The sequence below is a fragment of the Cryptomeria japonica genome, chromosome 11 (genome assembly GCF_030272615.1).
Source record: "Cryptomeria japonica chromosome 11, Sugi_1.0, whole genome shotgun sequence".
Taxonomy (NCBI): Eukaryota; Viridiplantae; Streptophyta; class Pinopsida; order Cupressales; family Cupressaceae; genus Cryptomeria; species Cryptomeria japonica.
Window position 1 is genome coordinate 651,245,809 of NC_081415.1, and position 18,151 is coordinate 651,263,959.

Below are 18,151 nucleotides of genomic sequence, written 5' to 3' on the forward strand. Positions count from 1 at the left end.
AATATGTAGTTCCACGTACATGTTTTCTATATTCTTTGTAACTGTATGAAAAGGTGTAAAATGTGGGTATAGTCCAAAATCTTGATTACCAACAAGCTATTGTTGTTTAATAGTTCCAGTGTTTGTATTAATTGAAACAATTTAACCCTTTTAACATGTTTCATAGCAAACCTACACTTTGTATGCAATCTTATTGTTACAGTTCAATTACTGAGGTGATGTGATTTATCTTGACAATAGAATGTCAAAATTTATTTGAATTTATCTTGACAATAGAATGTCAGAATTTAATACCATAATCCATGATGAAAACTGCCAAAAATGGAAATTTATCTTAGTTTGCAATTACAAAATGCTTTTGTATAGGCCTCTCGAAGAGTAAGTACATCAAATTGAGACTTTATAAATTGAGTGTATGTATTAGCAATCTCCCAAATTGTTCAATGGTCTCCAAACCTTGTCAATTTTTTATTTTTATTTTAACTCAAATATGTATGGTATAGGCATATCATTGGTTGTGTGATTTTTTTTTTCCTTAAATGCTTCTACAACCAAAAGAGACAAGTTTTAGATGAAAATGGGGTCTTATGGGCCTTTTTGACACAATGGTAGGTTCTTTAGACCTGAAAATGCCCCCAAAACTAGTCGATTGCCTTAAGTTACAAACAAATCCTTGTTTGTGAGCATGCTTCTTGATCTCCAATTTTGGTGGATTGAAAGATAATATTGAATTTCTCAAGCCTTTTGGATGCTTCGAAACCACAAAAAAAAAGCTACTTTGATCATTGAAATGTTGTAGTGACTTGGATAAAAAAAGAAAACTAAGTCTAAACTTTAGAAGTTAGTTTTTTCTTGTCAAATTGTTTTCAATTTTCAAATCATCCAAGGATGCAAGAGGAGTATATTTTGTTATGACAAGATAAAAAAAAAAACTTAGAATCTTTTGAAACCATTGAAACACGGGGACCCCTTCCCCCCCTCCAAAATCCCTATTTTTTTCAGGATGCAATACTTAGGGGAAACATCCCCTTGCCGCACCACTTAGGGACGTCCTAGGGACTCCAAGGAGTCTCTTGACCATCTTGAGGATGCCTATGAGTCTCCCATGGCCCCCAATTAGAATCTCCAATTCTTAACAAAAATGGTGAAATTATTGTGAAAATGTCATCCGTATTAAAGGTTTGGCAATGCCCCCTAACCTTGATGGGGGCTTTGCCCCAAACCCCCCACAAGGGGCACTACCCATTGACCCCAAACTTCTACCCACCATTCTTATTGTTAATGCAATCGTTTCCATTTTTTTTATGTTGACTAGTTTAAACACTTAGTATGCTAAAGTTTCATTTGCAATTCTTATACTTATTCTTAGTTTGTTCCCAAAGTTCCAAAACTCTACCACCATTGTTAATGTTCAAATTTCAATGCAATCATTGACATATTTTTAATGTTTATTGTAAATTTACATAGTGTGGCAAAGTTTTATTTACAGTTGTTATACTTATTCTATACACATCCTTTTATAATTAATTTTTTAAGTTGTATATATATTTGCATCCCACCCCGCCCCCTTCGTCATCCCCCTGTCATCCCCAAACTTAAGCCCTTGGTATGTTAAGATATGAAAGCTCACAATAGTTTCATTTGATATGTTAATCGAGGAAAAACCTACAATATATAGCTTCCAAGATTCCATACCCATGAGGATCGTGAAGAGGTAGAAAACCAAAAAAAGAAATTGCTTATCCAAGTTTCCAAATTTGTGACAAGGAAAAAGTAGAATCTCAATCAAAGAAGGAGAATGTGCAACTCATTATCTTATTCTACCTAAGTAAAAATATTACCTAATTAAGCTTTTTAATAGTGGAATATCACACTTAGGATAAAACATATCCAAGGTAAATAAAATATTACATTGATAGGCTTCTTTGGTTGCTCTAAAAGTGGTGCCTTATGAATTATGTTCTTGGATACTAAAGTTTCCAAATTTTGGGCACTCTTGATAGCTTCTTGTAGAGATTGTGATTCGAAGGCTTTAACCAAACCTTTCAATGATTTATGTTGATGTTTTTTTTATGCACTATGCAACACAAAATAAAATACTAAGTATTCTATCCTCTCTTGAACAAAATCCTCCCAAGTGCTAAACTACGTGATCAAATGGGATGACTCCAAGATGCCAATAGTCAGGTCTTGACTTTATATTGCAGATAGACTCAATGATTGTGATGTGATATCTTTTGGAATCACAAGGGGGACTTACGTTGCTTGGGTCAAGACCTATCCATTCTCATGTTTCATGATTGATTTACACTCCATGATTTAGGTCATCCTTGAGCAACCTCTCGACTTAGCCAAATTTTGTTTTTTGTACCCTAATTCTTTAATTTTGACCCCTTACTAGCATTGCCTTAGGTTTTATTGGAATTCTTGCTTCTCTAGCATGGGCACATTTCTAGGGTTCATTCACACAAATTGCTCTTGATGAGCAAGCTAGTATCATGACCATGACTTAAACAAAATTTTAACTTAGTCAAATTATCTCCTCCAAACTTCTATGAGTTCATCGGCTTCATTCTTCATCATTTGGATGTCTTTTGTCATTGGAAGGTAATTCTTGACCACCATACCTCAATCTTGACCTATGCTACCCTAAAACCCTAGAACCTAGTCATGTTTACAATTGAGATCTTGGTGACTTGATCACTTAATACAGCTTAATCATGCAGGTCTCATCTAACTCCGACTCCAACACTTAAGCAAATCAACCCTAGCAGCCAAGTATTTTGGGAAATATCTTGCAACTTGACAACATGGGTAATGATGGAGGAATGGAAGGTGAGACCTATAGAGGTGAGAGAGAGAGAGAGGGTGAGAGGAAGAGATAATGACCTAGAGAGGGTAGAGAAAGAGAAGTAGAGAGGGAGAGAAGAAGAGAGGGATGGAGAAAGAGACCTAGAGAGGGGAGAGAGAAGAGAGATAGTAGAGAGGGATAGAGAAGAGAGATACCAATGTGAATCTTTTTCTATAAATTTTTTTTTTTGAGAACTCAGCCTATCGTCGAAATTTCGACTCCAAAGGGTAAAATTCCGACAGAGGAGTGTCATCGGATGCACAACATCCTCGTCGGAATTTTACCCTTTGGAGTTGGAATTCTGACGATAGGCTGAGATCGCGACGGTATTCTTTCTAGGTATGAGCATCCATGGTGGCCGTCAGAAAGGTTGGAGGTGATGTCGGAATTGCGATGACCACAAGGATAGTCGAAACTTCTGAAAAAAAAAATTTGATGACTTTTTTTGTCGGTAGTGCGACGAAATTTCGTTGGAATTCCTACGATTTGCTGTCAAAATTTTGACCCGAATGTACTAGTGTGCACGCGCCCTCCTCCGTTTTCTCCATCGCAACTCAGATTTGCTCACCCTGACTCGATCGAATCGCCCCCTTGTCGGATTTTTTGATCATCTTTTGGAAGAGGTAAGGTTTTATCTTGTCTTTTTCGGGTTTCTTCTTTGGGTTTGCGCTTTGTTTGTTTTCGTTTTTTCTTTTCTTTTTCTTTTTGTTTGTATTTTTCGGTTTTCTATCTGGAGGACAATCGGATTTTGAAGTTCGATTGCCTCCTTTGTTCCGGAGAACAATCGGACTTCAAAATCCGATTGTCCTCCGGATCCCCCTTTCTAAAGTTGCATACCGGACTTTAAAGTTCGGTGTGCAGCTGAAGATTAGTCCCTCCGCATATCGGATTTTAAAGTCCGATATGCGGGATCTTAACTTTTGCATATCGGACTTTAAAATCCGATATGCGGAGGGGAGTAGGTCAACATATCGGGTTTTAAAACCCAATATGCCAACCTGCTATCCTTCCCGTTGTAAGCACATTGGACTTTAAAGTCTGATGTGCTTGTTTTTCCTGCACACCAGACTTTAAAGTCCGATGTGCTGATGTTTTTCCCAAGTCTACACATCGGACTTTAAACTCCGGTGTGTAGGTTGTTTTTTCCAGATTGCACATTGGACTTTAAAGTCTGATGTGTTGTTAACTTGTCCCAAGTCTCCACATTGGACTTTAAAGTCCGATGTGCAAATTTTTGTTTGTAAAGAAGCAGGTCAAACTTTTTTCCTCGACTTGCTGTTTTTGGCAGTTTTACTCCTAAGCCTGTTTTGAGTCCCGTTTTTTGATCCATTTGAGAAAAATTAATTTTGATAAATGATGAATAGCTAATCATCAGTGTTGAATGCAGTCATTGTGCATGAATGTCAAAGCTCTCTCACAACAAACCCGAGTCTTCCTCAGGACAACCTTCTCCAAGTAAAGCATCATAAAAAAAGATGAAATACAAGTACGATAGGTACTTGAATCTGTACCCAGAGAGTTCAGTGGACTCAAATATTAAGGAGATCAGAGACATCGAAATTGGACATGTTGATATGCAAGAATTTGTTGACTGGGTTCAAAGGGCTCCTGCACGTCTAACTAGTTTAATCAAATCTGAGCTGCATAAGTATGCATCTTTCCCAGTTGCAGCTCATGATCCTGAATTTGTACTGGCAATAGCTGATCACTTTGATCCAAGCACAAGGCAAGTGAAAGATGAAGATAATAATGTCATCATGACTCTAGATAGTGTATTCTTCAATAGCGTCTTTAAAGGTTCATCAGTTGAAGAAGTAGCTGATATTTCTCAAGAGAGTGCTCAAAGTACTACAAGAAACATGAGGATAAATGCAAAAAAGTGATCAATATTGTTTATCTCTCTACTGCAAGAACTTCCCTCACCTCACGATGTCCTAAGTCTTTCCACAGGAGTGATTTTAATGAGGAATATAACGACATGGTCACCATGTTATCCAGAGTGAGAGGATTAAAGGACTCTCATTATTTTCAAAGTTGGATGTCTTATTACATAAATATAATCAGAAAAGGCACCCCAAGAATTGATTGGGGAGAACAGATCAGTGATGCGCTTTGCACTCAATTGAAGGAGGTCAAGGTAACACTGAAGTTTTACATGACCTCATACCTAGTTTATGCAGCTGCTTCAATGAGGCAATATCTAGGCTTGTCTACCAGGGGTGATAGAAGAGTGGTGCCCGTTTGGGAGTACTATGACCACCTGACAATCAAGAATCAAGGTAATCATTATAGAAGGGTTAATGACATCTTATTTTTTGTATGGAAGTGCATTTTTTATAAAGGTCTGTAGAAGAGAAGAATATTAGAGGCCGCTTACAGCAGGGTGTCTCATTTTGGGTGTGTATTTCTATAGTTTCCCACATTCACCTATATCTGAATTGGATGTTTCTCAGGTGAGCCCTTCATTCTTCCAAGGTTCCCTTCAGACAAAATCGTCCTTATGGAGTTGTGCAGACAATTGATTAATGTGCATGAGAAACAATCACAAGCACATAAGACTGGGCTGAAATTCCCAAAGTCAGTTGGCAGGTATTCAGTGCTAACCAACCCCAAGGCCAAAAATATGGAGGAGGAAATGTTGTGGAATACCATGAGAAGATTCAAGGCCAGACCCGATTTTGATTTTCGGGGTATAAAGAACAAACTCAAAAGGACTTATACTCATGTTTATAGGTTTGAGGATGTTTGGGCAGATTGTCAGAATGAGGAGGATATAAGAAGGATGGATTTCAGCGGCCTTACTCTAGAACAAATTGAAAATTTGGATTTAGCTAAGATCCCAATGACCATGAAAGACACAGATGATATAGTGGACCCTGTTTATTATGAGAAGAAGATTGTTGACTCCCCAATTCCACTTGTGCAATGGTCAAAGAAAGAAAGCAAATCTATTACACAGAGGATTTCTCCTATTTTAGCGAACACCAATGCTTGGTTGCTAAAACAGAACCTTAGGATGAAACAACTTCCCACTAGTTCAAGAGATGATGAAAATAGTGATGGCCCATTGGGCAAGACAACAATGACCGAAACAAGAACAAAGAGCAGGGCAGACTCACAAGCACTATCCTCGGCTCCTGTGATACAATCGAAAGGTAAAGGACCCAAAATCAAATTTATAGTTAAAGGGTCAAAGAAGGGTGAGTCATCATCAACATCACAGGGAGTAGTGGCGAAGGAGCCAGAACAACCGCCTGCCAATGAAGTTGGAAAAGGAAAGGAGGTAGAAGAAGGTGAAATTCCTCAACAAGAGGAAGTACAGGTAGAGGAAGTATCACATCCATCTGAAGTTGATGCCCGATTAATTCACAGGTAATCGTCCATTCTATTGACTCTGACTCTAACTCTGACCAAGAAGATGAAGATTTTCAAGAAGATGGAGATCTAACTATGGGTATGATGCAATCAGAGATAGTTGGTCAGTTTTTTACAATAACCAACTTCTCTAATTTAGATGATATCCCTTCATCTAATTTTGAATCCACCATGATGGATTTTAATGAGACCTTGCAAGATGCACTTACAAAACAAGTTTCAATAGATTTACTCGTCACTACTACCACCATCACGACAGTTCCTCCACTGGTAAGTGCTGAAGTTACATTCACGGCACCCTCTACTCTTCCATCTGTAACTAAAGAGGTGGCAACAACAAATGTTTCACTGGATGCCTCAATATCAACACCATCAGTAACACTCACAACTGCACCAATTTCTAGTCTCCCTGCTTCTGAAGCTTCAACTCCAAGTCAGCAAGGAGCTACTACTCCATCAGCTAATCCATAATTACCCCCTGGATGGAAGTAGTGGCCCCTAAAAGGAAAAAATAGGTGATATCCCCAAATGAGTTTGACTTTGAACTTTTAGTTCCCCCAAAGCCTAAGGGAACAAAAAATCCAGAGACGGTATCTCGGGTGGTAATAGACCTAGCTTCCAAGAGAAAATACGCAGAAGTCATGGTGCCATCATCAGACAAGGACAAAGGCAATATACAATATGAAGACTATACCATGCAGGTCGTAGAGCTCGGGGTGAAAACACATGAGAGTGTGAAATTAGATTCTCAGATAGCCCTTAATTCTTTATTGAGAAGATTGGATCAAGAAAGGGATGAGAAAAATATCTTGAAGCAAAAGTGTGAACAACTGACCAACGTCCTCTTAAAGGTAACACAATCTTCTCAAGAGGTTGAACTTGTAGGATCATCAATAGACACCGAAGCTCTCAAAAAGATTGAACAGGTAGGAGCTAAAGGCCGGGTCATGGATGAATGGATCTCGCGGCTAAGGTCAGAAGGCTCTCATCTTCTGAGCTCAATAGTGGAACTATTGTCTGATTATGAAGTGATCCAGAGTCGAATGCAAAGACTCAAAACCTCTTTATCACAGGAAATTGAGGAAGTTGTGAAAAGCACTACCTTGTGGAATAAAATGGAGGATTTTAGGATAGATGTCCTGGTTGAGAATAAGGTAATTCCCATAAGGGAGAAGTACATTCAGATCTTGTCATTATTGTCTCATAAACAAGAGACAGTGAAGTTAATGATTGCAGAGCTAGACTGGGAGAAGAAAGAAGGTGACGATGAGGTTGACCTTGTTTTTTCTAAAGTTGGTCATCTCCCTTGCTATTTATATGATAGTGATCAAAATCTCGTCACTGCTGAAGTCGTCACACAAGAATTCCTTTCCTTGATGTACCAATGCACGAGACAAGATTTCTTGCTTGATACCTTTGATAAACTATTAGAATTTCAGGTCAGCTTTGAAGTCCTCGCATCCATGTTGAAGGATGTTAAAAAGAAACAGGTGAATATTCAAGATGCAATGTCTCGTGTCCAAATCATCACAAGTTCTACCTTGATGTCGAACGAAGCAGAGGTCAAAGCCATCCTTGCTAAATTCGAAGTTTTCCAGAAATCCAATGAAGAAGAGAATCAAGAATGAAGTACCCTCTTTTGGCACTCTTTCTTCATGCAGCTGCATCGATAGATGTTGTCAATTTTTGTGTAGCTGCACGTTTTCTTTATGTAGTAGTTGTAGTAAAATGGGACTATGCAGTTGAACAAGTCAACTGTGCCCACCTTTTTCTCAACTTCTTTTTCTATATAAGGAGGACCTTTTTGTAAATATTTTATCTTTTTCACACTTAGCAAAACTCTGCTGATTTTTTATCCCAACTAAGACTTTGGGCTTTTTGTGGTGAAAATCCTATCAAACGAATAAAGAAAATTGTTTTGTTGATTACAAACTTTGTGTTGTACCAAGAAACTCATTTATATAATTTGATGTTCCTATGTCCATTGAATCTATATTATCTTTACTTCTTTGATCTTTAAGATATTGCTATGTGGTTAGAGAGCTCTCAAATATCGCAAAGTAGGCTTTGTGCTCTTAGCATACTTGAGAAATCTGCTGATAAATCAAGTAATTTGTGGTAAGCTTTGTATTGTTGCGGTTATTTGTAGTTTAATGGATTAGAAATCTATACTTGAAGACTTTGAGCTTTAAGCTAAGTTTCTAATTGTTTAATTTGTAATGATCAGTGTGAATTAGTGTTACCATAAAGGAGACTTTGTGCTGCTTAATAGTAACTCTTGGTGTAGTTTGTTAGATTAATAGTTCTTTCTTTAAGTATCTGAAGAGGTAGAGAAATTGTAACTAGGTGAAGGGAGAATACATAAACTCTAAAAAAAGAGAGTTATATGCCCAACACCAACCCACAAATTTAATTTCTTATTAATTAGAGGAGAAATTTCATAGGGAACCTCCCCTTGATGAGAGGAGAGATTAATTTCTTAGCATAGCGTTGTGTGAATTATATATTTTGTCATTAGTACGCTGGTGACAAAATATTCACCCAACAAGGAGTAGAACAAAAAGTGAAGAAAGTTGATGAACTATATTGTACTCTTTTTTCTTAGTATATAAGGGTGTTGCCTCGAAGTAGTAATTTATCTACCAAAAAAATAAAAATAAAAATTTATACTAATTTATTATCCCAAATTTATATGTAAATAAGGCCACATTGCTGTGAAGTTCTTGCCAAATGTTGGTAGGATGATTTTATTTTTTGATATGTAGATAAATTGAGAGTAGCACTGATCCAAATCATTGACTATCATCTAAATTATATTTAAGTAACATTAGTAATGTATTTATTTGCACTTATCTTGTTTTTTGCTTATGTTTTTAAAATAAATTTTCTTGTAGTTTGGATACTCAAGTTCTTTAATCCTAAAATTTGCTCTACAAAATCATGTTTTTTTAGAAAGCCTTCTTTCTAGTAAGACATGAAATGACTCTAGCTCGATTGTTCTTAAGATGATAAATTTTTTATATAAGGTTTGTTTGCTAGTTTCAAATTGAATGAAATTTGAAACATAATTTAATGATAATTACTTCATACATGATTACTATATTTATTATATGACTTGCATCAATTTCTTTATATTTGGACTTAGTGTAGATGCGAAAGATAAGATGATACTTGCATCGACACATTGCCAAAATCTCAATTTTTATGCATACTCTCTACAAGGTTGACCACTACATCATTTCTAAGAGAGATGCTCAATAGTGGATTTTCTATTGCTAGTTTGACATGGATGACATCTCCTGATGCCATTGAACTTGAAACCACAGTCTATGATTCGCTTGCAAAAATGATCAACCTCCCTGATTCTTTTCTCTCACGTTCTAGTATACATATTATATGTATATAGTTTGCTTTTGTTTGTATTTTCATTATTTTATGAAACTTAAAATAATATGTTTAATAGGTTTTATAGGCCAATAGATTCCATACTACAATTTATAAATAATGTTACACACATATTAAAAAAAGGGTGGGTGGAAAAAGTTACACCCTTAAAATTCAAATTCAAATTTAAATGGGTCATCAATTCAAAGCAATATAACATAAAACAAAAAATAAGCTACTACACTACTACAACGTAAGTAGAAGGACCATTTCAAATGCTTTGATAATTTAGATAGTTATACTCGATCTTTTTATAGTTATACGACCTTTTAAATACTTCATTTAAAAGATATTTGAATAATAGGTAAAGGTAGTGGTGGGTTTATTCAAAGATCAACAAGTGATGCAATTTTGGTATCATTGTCAGCTATATAGAGTAAGGCTCTAAAGAAATTTGTTGTAGATTTAGATGAGAAACTTGTGGTCTATGTATCAAATCAAACACATGTCTTAATTGAAAAAGCTTTTGTACAAGGTAAGGACTTCCTTACATATTCTTAGAATGATTTATATTTTAGTTTCAAAGGGTAAGTGACACAAATGTTACAATATAATTAAACATAAAAGACATAATTTTCAAGAGAGTATTCTTCCATAATATCTTAAATATAAATATATTTTATAGTTTTTCATATAAATGTAATACTTATTTAAAATATGAAAAATTTCTTTTTAAACAATATCTTAGATTGGAGGAATATATGAAAATAACGGTAGAGTGATAGCAATAAGTTGTTCCACAAAGTTCGTGACTTCATATTGAAAGATATTATTGTTGGTTTGCACCCAACATTTTTATGTCATTGCATAGATTTATATGATAAAATATTATTTAAATATGTAAAATTTCGTTTCAATTCTCTCCTTTTAATTTTGTACGTAGATCTATTAAAAGTAAAAACAAAACAATGAAATAGTTCATGATTTCATAGTCAAATGATATCAAATCTTTTATAAGGATTATCTTAAATAGTTTGGAAATATGACATGTGGTTTGAATGTATATAGTGCTTATAATGTTGCTACTTGCATTCCTTTATAAGGACCATTCCAATTGAAAATGTGAGATGTGGTTGCAAGTAGATGGTGCTTATAGTATTGTTCCAAGGTGAGATTTTTCGTATATAATAATTCTTGTATTTTAAATATTGTAAATTATTTATTAAACAGTCGAGTGGAGAAAACCTCCGGTCTCGCCCCGTAAAAGGAAATTAAATAGAGTAATACATATATAAGTTTGAGGGATTTTCCCCTTCAATGTAATTTGGCTAGTTGCTACAATATATCAGAGTTAAACATAGCTCTATTTACTGAAGCCCTTGGAAACATGGCTCGCTCCCATTGTCCTCTTGGAAGGGTACATAATTGTTCCTTGCTACAACCTTCCCATGAAATCCGACTCTCAATACCCAGGTCAATATATGTAACCCCTGCACAGCAGAAGCCAAAAACAGCTTCCAAACGACTAAACCATCTATTAGATATCATATCAACCATAAAAGACGAGAATGCATCACATAAACAGAGACATCCATCTGCATATCTTATCCATATAAGCAAAACTGAGTTTATTAAAATTGAGCCATCCTTAGTATAAAGACTATCACCAAAAATAGATGACCAACATATATGTAAATAGACGCTGCTAATTATGAAAATAAAGTCCATATGTCAAGTGCCAACACTACTAGAAATCTAATATCAAATAATTTTTAAATTAATAATTTTTTATAAATGATTATTACAAATAATTTATGAAATATTGTTAATATTATTATAATATTTTTTTATATAATCATTACAAATCTTTAATATTTTTTTTTTCATACTAAGAAAAACTATTATTTAGCTTATCTCTATTCAAAATAATGAATGTTGTTTTTTGTTAACATGATTAAAATATTCTATTAATGAATTGAAAAAAGTTCACCTGAAAATGATTTACTATATTTTTTTTAATTAAACTTGTTAAAAGTAGCCTAAAATGTCTATTTTCAATGAATCATCATCCTTACACGAGGTCGCAAAATGCAAATTGGAAATCATACAAAAATCTTCCTCGTCACGAACTTTTGGGTTCTTCACAAATCTAAGCAAGATTACTTCTAACCCGTGGAGTTCATCGTCTTTAATGAAGCAGTGTCCCTCGGGGAAATGGGTTTTGGTTACCGAACTAAATTCTGTTGAGTCCTAATTTATTACGCCTGCAAGGTGGATCCGCACGCATTTTCTGCCCATGGCCATGAGCTCTATGTTTTGACTACTTACCAATAAAGTAGTAAATACTACTCGCCTAAACAGTATAACGTGGATTTTTAAAGTCCTCAAGAACCAATCTAGTATTGAAGCACCGCTTCTTCTCATCTTAGATCGTAGAGAAAATCAAAGTCGGAGTGAGTATGGAGATGAATAAGCAGGCAATGGTCTGTGTCCTGAGTCTACTTGTGCTATTAATATGCAGTTTTCAAATTGGATGGTGTGCATCATCAGATCACAAATACAAAATGGGGGATGAGGTGTCATTGTATGCGAACAAGGTCGGCCCATTTCAGAATCCCAGGTACTTTTTGACTCTTTTCCTGCATTTATGTTTCGATCTCTATATCTTCCTCGTGCATGTTGTGAATTTGCAGATACGGCTAGTCTGAAGAATCTTTGTCACCAATTAGCACGCGTGTCTCTATAGATCTCTATACCCAATTCAGATTTGTGCTTTATTCAATTTAGCCTTCCTCATTTACATGTGGACAGGATCAGATTACTAGATCTAGAAGGCCATCATGACTGTTATCTCGTTTATCAAAAGGTACGGTAATTATTGAAGAGTGAGTATGAGCATGATGTGTGTGAAATGCATACGGTACACTTAGGGAAAGTTGGGTGGTAGTGAAAAAAATGCTATAAGTATAACCGTGAATGTGTTTATTGTGGTCAGAGGCCCATGGTTGAGTGGGTGAGGGGATGGAATTAATTTGATGAGACCTAGGATCCAATCTGGGGGACATTGTCATCTAAAATTTCCAGCTGTTGATGCTAAGGGTTCAATTGCTTGCACCCGTTTTAAGTTCATCCGGGTTTAGACCTCGATCGCCAGGCAGGTTTTCGTAGTTGCCGCAACAGATTGCCAATCTCAGTGTATGCTACTACATTGCCCACACCCATAATAATTTGTGGTCCTGTTTACCCCGAGAATTCTATAAGCCACAGATGGGAGAAGAGATGCCTAGTACTGGATAAAACGTTTGACATTTGTGAATGATAAAAGCATAATTCCATCACTTCTGTGTGTCCAGCATGAGGGTTTTCTCTACCCAAATGGGTTTTGACACAAATGATGGAACATGACTTCCGAACAAGGAACATCAATTTATTACGGCACTGGCTGTATTACATTTAAATATAGACAATAGGAGATGTGTACATGGGCCTGTACCTTATCTGAGTATGCTGGGGCATATAGTAATTGCTAATCTTGCAAATGAAATGTTCCTTGACAGCAAAATGGTTTCAATGAATGTGATCGATATACGAAGAGCATAAGCTATATTTCTAACATTATGACCTACATGGGTTGTGATGTTGTTTGATTCGCATGATTGCTTGCCAAAATTTTATCGAGCATCTAGCTGAGTTGTATGAGACCGCAAAGAAACGTATGTAGAGAAATGATGAATAAAACTAGGATTTAGGATAATATATCCTAGATTGTAGGTATGGATCTACACTTCCAGTTTGTCATCAATTTTACATGTCATAACTCTAAACTTTTCATGCAATCAGCATCAGTGCTGCTGTGGATATGGTTGTTGCAGTGATAATTGCCTCAACCCAAATTGGCATTGAGAGCTAAGCAAACATGAAGCTCGGAGTGGTATACATTATTTGTTTTCATTCTCATAACACGTTCACTTCTTTTTAGTAGTATTAGACCCTTGTACTCTCAGAGATGACAGCAATGCTCTATAAATTTCTTCTATAGTAATGTTCTATGACATGTCAAGAAACATTGTGAGCATTCCCTTCATTTTAGGTTGAGGAAAGGTAAGTATTTATTATTTTGAGTGTGTGTAGAAAAGAAAGTTCATTGGAGGTTGCCCGAAATTGAGCTTGTATTTGTATCTCCGAGATACAAACAGATGAAGGCAATATGAATTTTGGCATTCCATTATCCATGACTTGAGGTCAAATTGTTGTAAATAGATAACATATTCTTATTGTTTTCCCAGAGCCAAGATTAACTTACATTATTGGTATCTTGAATAGCCGATATGGGTTCATGTGTCATCATCTTAGAACATATAGGCATAGTGGTCAATAACCAGAAGTAACTAGTTCAGCTTCTTGTAGTTCATTTCTTTGATGATCTAATCTATAGATTTCTTACTAGATTTAGTAAGCCATCAATTAATTTGTGATTAAATGTCAGATTATGCTTACTGCTGTTGTTGACCATCTCATTCTATAGTGTTGAGACTCAGACTCAGTGAAAAGTCAGCAAGCTTCTTTTTGACTTGAACTTGGCGGAAAACCTTAGTGAAAACCTGGTAGTTTAAGAAAAATATAATATGTTAAATTCTTTTAATGGTTTTTTTTGAAAACTATATTCTGTTTTTCTTGGCAGACTCAGCCAAATTTGCGATTCTTGGCTATTGCCTTGCTGAATCGGACTCAGACTCAGATCTGTGAGTCCTTGCCAAGACTCACCGAGTCTCAACATAATCTCATACTCTTAAGTACTATTACATGCTTGGCAATTTGCAGTATTTACTGCACAGCCTCTCCCACTTTTTGATTTTTCTTTTTGTACATGCCATCTTCACATAGTGCTTTGATATAGAGCATATCTTGCAATTTCTTTTTCTGCACCATGTGAGGTAGTTTTGATACAGTGTTCTCTGTCTGTGGTCCTTTATTCACTATTGCTAGGCCATTTAGAGGGAAAATAAAGTTTAGGCAAACTTTAGCGGGAAAGATTAAAACATTAAAGGGAAACGTGGGGTTGGGCTTGGGTCTGTGATATGATAGTGTGGTGTGTATAGCATTACTATAAGTTCAATCTGGATCTCTAGGTGTTGATATGACTGATCCAAAGTTGCCATAAAGAATGTTGAATTTTTTTCTCAGATTAGGGTTTGGAATTACTTATTTCCACCGCTTGCAGTTGCCTCTATTCCTTTAGGTCTTTTAAACCCCCTTTTTAATCAATTTTTTGAGCATTATCAACTTGTTCATTAAGCTCTATTGAAATAACTCCATGACAAACAGCTGAAAATTCCTTTGTATTAGTTTCTGTTTTCCAGAAGACATCCATTTGTTAGACATTATATCTTCTATTACATTTCCTGCACATAATATTTTCTTTAATTGATTGTTAGTAGGATCAGGTTATTGTAACATACGGTTCCATATATAGTGAAATAACAGCATGTACATATGCAGTCTGTTATGTGAGGGAAGACACATACATGTGGTATTAGAGTTTTTGGAATACTTTTTTGGATCTGTGAGGATAGAGCCTTACGTGTATTTTGTGGTATAGAGTTTGGGATTGTTGCCAAGTTTCACTAGGCAAGTTTGTTATGAATGTTTTGGTGCCAACTTCCAACTCAACATGTTGTGCTGTGCACCAGTTTGACATGACAATAGTGGTGGTAATATTTTGGAAGACATTTGTTGCTGGAACTCTTATGCCAATGCTGATCAGATTTTGGCGTAGACCATAGGAGCATTACCTTAAATCTATTTAAAATGGGAAAGTATGACAAATTAAAAAACACTAAAATACTCATAAAAACATGGAAAAAGAACTGCAATTTCCTGCCAAGTAGAGTGCATAGAGAGCGATTAAAAGTTCAACGTAAAACATAAAACACAAATAAAGATTCAATGTTGCCAATTATTCTCAAATTGTCATTAATTATTAAATTTTTGGTCTTAGAGTACATTTACAAAACAAAAGTTGAGAACACAATTAGCCTCTAAGGCTCCTATCCTCCTAGACTAAGAATATGAAGTGGAAATCGATGCCCCTACATCCCTGTTCTGCTCCATATGTGTGCATTCATAATCATTTAAAGCCTCATGCAATATAGCCAGATCGTCTTTACGAAATGAAGGCTTCTCCTTGGCTATTATCCATTCTGAATTAGGATCAATTTTGTGCAGTTCCTGCAGGACTGCAAAACAACTTGCAACAGCTGCAGGAAGCAACCAACAACCTACATCTGTGAGACAACAAACAACCCTCCACAGCAGCTGTAAGAAGCTATATCACAAGGCTTGTGCTTGTGTTCAAATTTGGCGGCGAGAAATTCAAAACAAATTTGTCAACTCAAAAAATTAAAAAAATATTCATTATTAAAATTTCAAAAATGTAAACTGACAATTTTTATTTTTACTTAAATATATTATACTAAACTTAAAATAAAGAACAGTACGGGGATGCTCCTTAATTCTGATAGCTATGTTATGGTCATTGCTCACTACTACCATGTATTCCTACCTTCTGGCTCGTCAAAGAAGTAAAAACTGTCGTTCCCCTTGAGTTCTTTAGGTTCTTTTTTATTATTATAATAGAATAGTGCTATGGCCCTTTTTTGACTGATAAAAAAATAAATTTTTTTAAAACTATTAAAGTTTAAATATATTTTAAAATACATAGCAGATAAATTTTTAAATTAAAATGTAATCTAAATGTATTAGGTGTTAATAATATTTATAAAGCTATACATATAAAATAAAAAATTAAACGCTGAAAGGTAAAATTAATACACAAATTTCTATAAATAAATAAAAAAAAAAAAAGCGAAAGGAACAAGAAGAAATATTATTGATATAATAGAGAATATTTTAACTAAGGAATCCAAAATCCCTTGGTCACCTAGCACACACAATAAGCAGCTTTGAGGCCAATGACGACTAACTTCCAAACTCCTACCTTTTCCAGGTTTTTTGGGACGAGATTGAAATTGATCAAATCAATATGAGGTGGCCTCAACTTTTGTTGGCAATGGGAAAGAGAAGACTTTGTGATGAAACAAGATTTACCAGTAAAATATGTTGGTTGAGACCAACTAATTGCAGACTTGATGCCAACACTATTATAGCCATTAGATTTGGAAAATTCTTGACGCCTATTGGAGAAGTGATACTTTTCTTACTATTTTTCATGAGTCACAAACATTGGTACAAGCTTGTATAGGCGAATTTAAAGTTGATTTCGTATCAATTTTAGGGTTTTTAAAATTGTTTTTTGGATTTTGAAGATCTATGATAAAATATGACGAACTTTATGACTTAGACAAGAATCAAACAACAACCTACAACAGCCGTGGGATATGAACATGACCTCTTCCAACAACTATAGTAAGTTGTTTAGCATTCGCCTAGTTGCTGCAAGAAGGATTTTGTTGGTTTGCAACTGTTGCAAGTTGCCTAGCATAAATATAACAGTCTTTATTTTAAAAAATTAAATATTCTAACCTTAAAACTTGAGATTAGGGTTAGGGTTTATGCTTTGTTAGAAGTTTGGAACCTATCGACTAAGTTGCCAAATCGGAATTAGGTACGGGTAGGGTACATGGGTATGATAGATAGTACAACAGGTTTTTTTTTGGGCAGGCTGGGTATGTTCTGGGTACATCTGTACAAAAACATATTTATATATTTGCAGCCTAAAACAAAATTAAGTTTAGAATACCATATATTTTGAATATGCTAAACAAAACCACCATAAATATTTCTAATTTCAAAATTTGAAATGCAAGATATTAATTCGATATCAATTTGTCAAACTTGAACATTCATGATTACTGATCATTATTCAACATTAAAACAATACAATAAGTAATCAGCATAATAAGAGTCATCATTAAGACTAACATCATCATGATCATTAACATTAGCAGAACCACATGGAACCGCATTGCCACTCATATTAAATATATGTTGGCTAATCAACTCCTGAAAAACTGAAAATTTTGCAACAAAAGAAAGATCAAAGTCAGTATGCTTTGGGTGTACATCCCATAACTTCATTGCCTGTTCCTTGTACTCATCATTTTTGTGAGTAAGAAGGTGCAAATTGGAATGCACATAAATTAGGTCTGCAGTTTTACTCACCGCCAATCAATTGCGCTTCACCAAGTGAATGAAAGAATACGTTCGAGTTCCTTTCAAATCAAGAACAACTAGCAACCCATTGAACAAGTGTCGTTACATGATTTTGTTGTAAATACATAATAGTGCAAATAGGTTTATTGACTGTGTAAGGTCCCCACTTTGAAATAGAATTTAATAATAAATAATAATAATAAAATTAAAATATTAAAAATTAAATTAAAATATAAAATAATGTAATTAAATATTATTTAAATTTAATTAAGTTAATGAATGGTCAAAAGACATGAAATGAAAAGTTAGGACTCCCTCAAACAAGAGATATAAAAGGGAGAAGAGAACTTCATTTGAGGGGGGATAATT

General features: G+C 35.0%; 1 protein-coding gene across 1 annotated transcript in view; it reads left to right on the forward strand.

Moving 5' to 3' along the window:
• The first annotated feature begins 11,704 nt into the window (after positions 1 to 11,704).
• The window catches only part of LOC131039966 (transmembrane 9 superfamily member 2), a 32,927-nt gene continuing 26,480 nt past the window's right edge, over positions 11,705 to 18,151 (forward strand). Inside the window, exon 1 of the mRNA XM_057972819.2 lies at positions 11,705 to 12,230. Within this exon, the coding sequence (XP_057828802.2) occupies positions 12,070 to 12,230 (161 nt within the window). The 5' untranslated portion in view covers positions 11,705 to 12,069. The remainder of the gene's footprint in view (positions 12,231 to 18,151) is intronic.